Genomic DNA, 6,142 nt, shown 5'->3' on the forward strand with positions numbered 1-6,142 from the left:
TAAAAAAATTTCAAAGAAGAGATTTTTAAAGAAAGTGATGTGCCATTTCAAACATAAAACCAGCAGAAATAAAGTTCTATAAGGATTCAAACTCATAACCACTAGAAATTGCTATTAAAGAATAAATGAAACCCAAAACAAACAGAAATTAAAATAAATGATTTTGTCAAAAATAAAAATAAGAGATACTTATATAGATGAACAAGTAATATCTTAAAACGAATAATAAAAATCAAATTGAATATTCAGGTCAAACTAAAAACGAACAAAATTTGCTTCAAGCATGTTTGGCTACTGCCCATTTTCCCTCCCCTAACCACAGTCTATTACGTCATTTTATTTTATTGAAAAAAATTTTTATTTTGGAAAGAACTAATAAAAATAAACTCAATATTTAATATACAACAATATTAATCTCTAAAAAATCAGCAACATGAAATTTTTTTGGCTTCGAATTATTTTAATTTTTCAAAGTTATAATTATAAGAAAATGTGCATAATATAATTCGTTTTAAAAATTCTTGCATCTTTCTAAGCATTGCCTTGCTCATCGTCTCTCTGAGACCAGCTTAGAAAGCGGCTTTGGCAATTACCTCAGAAGTATGAAAACGTCAGAAAATCATAGGCAGCGCAATAACGATGCTTAAGCAAAAATCGCAAATAGCTCAAATTATTATTACTATTCTTTTTTTTTATCAAGACACTTTGCATGGAAGGAGTTGTAGAAAAACTTCGGAGGGGGCTCATTCGATTGGAAATTGAATGTTCTAGTGCCCTTTTAAAGATTAAAAAGTAAATAGAGGGCAACCAGCCCCTTTTCCGTGCCCTTTATGCTGCCCTCTCCCCAAAAGCATCTGATAAAATTTTTTAGATAATCGTTTTGTTCAGCATAGTTGAAACTTACTTACTTACTTAGGTCCTCCTGAGCTATCTGGGACGCAAAGGGCATCGACGAAGCCTCGGTAGACGTCAAGTGTTGGTGCTGCGGCAAGTACATCCTCCCACTAGGGTTGTAGTGATGTGTGAGCACTGCGTAGATCACAATCGTACGTGCGTCTGAGCGTGTTTCTCTATCTTCCCCTCTGTCGACGCCCACGCGGCTGCCATTGTTGAACTTGGTTCAGAATTTTTGAGTCCTTCATCCGAAGGACTTGGCCAAGATAACTCCATCTCTTCTTCTGAATCACTTCAGTAATAAGCGGCTGGCCAGTTCTTCTGCGGATCTCAATGTTGCTGACTCTTTGTTGTTTTTTAGGCTTGATTTCTTTGTCCTTCATTCTACATAGGACATTTGCGAAGACCGAAGGTCTGTCGCCGACAGCAGAGAAAATTTGCTGTCTCAAGCCATTGCGCTCGTCGATTAGTTTCCAAGTATCTTGTGATATCCATCTTTCCTTCGGTTTCTTCTTATACCCGAGCACATCACTAGCAACTTGATTGTATGTTGTCTTTATTTTTTGCCATGCTGTTTCCGGACTGTCTGTACCGTTTTCTATTTCAAGCAGAGCGAATGAGTTCTCCAACTCCGTGCAAAAATTTTTTCGGGTTTCTCGGACATGTAACCTATCCATACCATAAAGCTATGTAAAATTCGACTTTGCGTTTTTGGGCATTTTCAGCTTGACTTTCAATTTTGCTACCATCAGGATGTGGTCCGACTGGGCATCTCCCCTCTGAAGCCACGTACGTCCATAAGACTTGTCCGCCATCTCCTTGATATTAGGAAATGATCTATTTGGTTCTTCGCTCTGCCGTCTGGCGAGATCCATGACTGTTTGTGGATGGTTTTATGTTCAAACTGAGTTGTGCCGACCATAAGATCATTATTCAGACCATAATCTACCAGGAGGGCTCCGTTTTCTTTCATTTCACCAAGACAATGTCTCCCTAGGACTTTCGGACAGTAGTCTCTTTCTGCTCCCACCTTTGCATTGAAGTCTCCAACTACACAATTAAGGTCATGTGATGGTACTTCTGGTGTCAATGCCTGAAAAGCTTTGTAGAATGACTCCTTCTCAGTATCTTCTGCATCATTCGTAGGAGCATAACATGCAATGATTGAAATTTTATGATGGTTGGTTACAAATATTGCAAGTAAGCTTCTCTCATTGACTGGTTTCCATTCAACTAGTGCTTTAGTGGCCTGGTCAGACAGCATTATCCCAACTCCAACCTGGTGCTGGGATTCATTTCCGCTGTAGATTTGCGAGTAACTCTCTCCTAGTTGTTTATGTTCAGAGCTAGTCCACCTGACTTCGCTTAGAGCAAGGAGATCTAGCTTATACTTCTTCATCTCTCTGAGTACTTGTTCAGGTTTTGTCAGCTGGTTTAGTGTCCTTACATTTCAAAATCCAAAATTCGTCTTAGTTTTTACTGTCATAAATCGTGTCCATGGGTGTGGTGAGGTCGTCGTCGAATGGTGTAGCGGGGTATCCGAGGCTATCATCGATGTTTCTTTTGCAATTTGGAATTTTACGGGGATAGGTTGCAAGCCCATCGCCCAACCCTCCTCATTTTACGGACTTGGGACCGTCATGCTCCTCCGAACTCTGACAGACCAGGACCCTTGCAAGGTTAGTTGAAAGGTCCAGCAATTATGCCTCTAGGGATGGCATGACCCTCTACAGTCCTTCGACCAAAGACTGTAAGTTACGCAATTTGCCCATTGTTTACAGTTACGATTTGTTCTGGTTTTTAGAAGGAATGAGGAGGAAGGGGGTTAGCCCCAATCCTCTTAGTTTCTGCTCATTCTGAGTTTAACTGAGTTATTTACAAAAAACTTTAAAAAACGCATCAAAAATTTGTTTATATTCATTTTTGTTACGATTTTACGAGTCGGAAGAATATTTTTTTTTGGAGGGGGGAGGGTATGTTGCGATTGGGAGAGATAAACAGGTTTGATCCTGGATCTCCAAAAAGGCTAAGAGAATTAAGGCTAAGGGAATATTGAGGGTGGTGTCAAAATAACGAAAAGGCTCTATGTGCATTGTGCTACTAGTAGTACTACTACCAGTACTGCTGCTGTCACTTTTACTAGTATTACTAAGACTAAGGGTGCTAAGGTACGAGGTTAGAATCCTAGTGTTCCCAATTATTTGATTTGGGACGGGGGTCAGTGGCGTGAATCTGTAAGCTCAGCCAGAGTCGACCCAGCTTTAAATGGGTACCTGGAGAAATCTGGGAAGATACAGGAAGGGTGTGCGAAAACACAGGATGGTTGGCCCCCAGCCACCCATTGCGCTTCTTGGCTGAAGGGCCAAGAAACGGAGATCAGCACCGCCGGTAGGGACTCTAAAGCCAATGCCGTATTCTTTTTTTATTCTTTAAGGGTACTAAGATGAAATTTTCAGGGAATGTTGAGGGGGATGTTGAATTGAATCGAAACACACTCTGTGCATGCAAGTTGTCAAAAGGCTGTTTCAGCAATATCCCAGGAACAACTTAAGGTATTAAACTGAAATTTTCAGGGCATGTTAAGGGGGATGTTTCATTAACCAAAAGATACCATGTTCAACCTACTACTACTACGACTACTACGATTACTTCTACTACTAAGGCTAAGGGTATTAAGATAGAAATTTCAGGGAATGTTGAATGGGATATTGGACTAAATCAAAACACACTATGTGCATGCAGTTTGTCAAAAAGCCGCTTTAGCAATAGTTCAGGAACGGGTGAGATGCATAAGTTGAATATTTCAAGGTATGTTGAGCGGGATGTTAAATTAACCAAAAGGAACTATGTGCTTACTACTACTGCTACTGTTACTGTTACTACTAATACTACTGCTAATCCTACTACTACTGCTATGGCACTACTACTACTACTACTACTGCTACTACTACTACTACTAATCTTGAAATAAACCAAAGGGGTTTATATGCATCTAGGTTGTAAAAAGGGCATAAATACAATATCTCGGGAACATAAAAGGGTATTAGTTTTTAACTTTTAGAGAAATTTTTGATAAAAAAATAAATAAAAAGACACTATGTGTATCCAGAGTGTCTAAAAAGCGTATGTGCTATGTCCTGTGAACAGCTATGGGTATTACTTTGGAATTAATTAAAAAAAAACTTTCCGAAAAATAAGTTTTTCAAAGAAAAGTAAAGGCCGTTTTAAACTGAAGCTTAGGAAATACAAATACCTGTTAAGATTAAAACTCAAAACGACCAGAAATTACTATTAAAGAATAAATAAAACCCAAAACGAACAGAAATTCATAAACAATCATAGCAAAAAACATACAATAAGTAATAATATAAATGAACAAACAGATCTTAAAGCGGGTAATGCCTACATTGAATATGAAAATCAAGCTTAAAACGAAAAAAAATATTTTGCTATTAAAGTATAAATGAAGCTTAAAACGAACAGAAATTAAATAACAATCAATGCAAACAAACATACAATATATATATTAATGTAAATGAATAAATAAATCTTAAAACGAGTGAAACTTATATTGAATATGCAAATTAAGATTGAAACGAACAAAAATCACTACAAACAAGAGTTTGGGTATCGCCTCCCTGCAGAAGCCTAAAACATAATGCGTCATTGGCGCTTTACTGAAAACAATTCTTTCATTAATTAAGATTTTAGGGAATAAATATCAGCATATGTATATTAAATTGACAATGCACATTTTTTTTCAGTAAACTCATTTGAATTTTTTTTCAGTAAATTACAAATTATATTCTGGCTTTTAGAAAGCATAGGGGTTTTGGACCCTACTCATATTAATTTATGCTCGTTTTGAGTTTGACTCTAATATTTATTTTAATATTTGTTCGTTTTGGGTTTCATTTTTTTTTATTGATACTGATTTGGGGTAGTTGTATGCTTGGTAGATTATATGATAGTCCGGACGCCAGTTGTTGAAAGTGTGAATCATACCACGACGGAATGGGGCTGCACCGAGAATTAGCCTACCCTCCACCCCCTATATTGACCATGCGGATTCAAAAATGCCAATGGCACTTGCTTGCGAGTAGTGGAACACTCCGAAACTTGACATTTTATTATATTTTGGTGTTTCATGCAAGAAAATGCATGTTCCACAAAGTTTGAGGTGCAGTTTTCCGCTCAAATAGAAATGCCTAGAAGCCATAGAATATAACAAACTAACACGATTAGTTACAAAAAATGGCAGAGTTAAAAAAAAAATGGAAAAAGTTTATGAGTCCCAGACGCTCTTGTAAAACATGCGTCAAATTAAAGTGAAGATTAGATATACGACAATCTTAATTGCTGACATAAAAGTCACCTCAAGATTTTTTTTTCACCGTAATTTTATTTTCATTTCTAGTGCTGTAAGAACTGGAAAAAAATAAATTTGTAATTTAAGAGTAATTCGTTTTCAGTGAAGCGCCAATGACGCAGAAGGCTTTAGGTTTTTACAGTTAAAGAAGGAGGCAGTATCCAAGTTTTGTTTATAGTGAAACTATATTCGTCTTGACTAATCTTGAAAAGAACTAATAAATTAAAATAAATATTTGATGCATAATGATATTAATTGCTAAAAGCTCATCAGTTCACAATTTTACTGTAATTTTAATATTTATTTTCAATATTAAGTACAAAAGAAAACATTTGTAATATAATTCGTTTTCAGTAAAGCGCCAATGACGCAGTATGTTTTAGGCTTCTGCAGTGAGGCGATACCCAAACTCTTGTTTGTAGTTATTTTTATTCGATTCAAACTTGATTTGCATATTCAATTTAAGTTTCACTCGTTTTAAGATTTATTTATTCATTTAATTAATATATATTGTATGTTTGTAAGCATTGATTATTATTTAATTTCTGTTCGTTTTAAATTTCATTTATACTTTAATAGCAAAATATTTGTTTTCGTTTTAAGCTTGATTTTCATATTCGATCTAAGCATTACTCACTTTAAGATCTATTTATTCATTTATATAATTACTTGTTGTATGTTTTTTGCTATGATTGTTTATTTAACTTATGTTCGTTTTGGGTTTCATTTATTGTTTAATAGTAATCTCTGATCGTTTTGCGTTTGAATTTTAAATGGTATATTTAGCTCCTGAGCTTAAGTTTAAAATGGCCTTTACTTTTCTTTGAAAAACTTATTTTTCAGAAAGTTTTTTTAAATTAATTTTTGTTTGGTTTGATT

General features: G+C 35.7%; 1 protein-coding gene across 1 annotated transcript; it reads right to left on the reverse strand.

Moving 5' to 3' along the window:
- Positions 1 to 1,642: 1,642 nt before the first annotated feature.
- On the reverse strand, positions 1,643 to 2,293 carry LOC148955658 (protein CFDP2-like). The gene has a single exon (XM_089107851.1). The coding sequence runs from the start codon at positions 2,291 to 2,293 to the stop codon at positions 1,643 to 1,645; it is 651 nt and encodes a 216-aa protein (XP_088963977.1).
- Between the last annotated feature and the right edge of the window lie 3,849 nt (positions 2,294 to 6,142).

Source organism: Artemia sp. Qi Xiang Cuo, chromosome 2, assembly GCF_049724085.1.
Source record: "Artemia sp. Qi Xiang Cuo chromosome 2, ASM4972408v1, whole genome shotgun sequence".
In the NCBI taxonomy this organism is placed as follows: domain Eukaryota; kingdom Metazoa; phylum Arthropoda; class Branchiopoda; order Anostraca; family Artemiidae; genus Artemia; species Artemia sp. Qi Xiang Cuo.

What these genes read in the sequence shown, in the direction of transcription:
- LOC148955658 (XM_089107851.1), bottom strand. Translation starts at nt 2,293, where the DNA reads ATGAAGAAGTATAAGCTAGATCTCCTTGCTCTAAGCGAAGTCAGGTGG.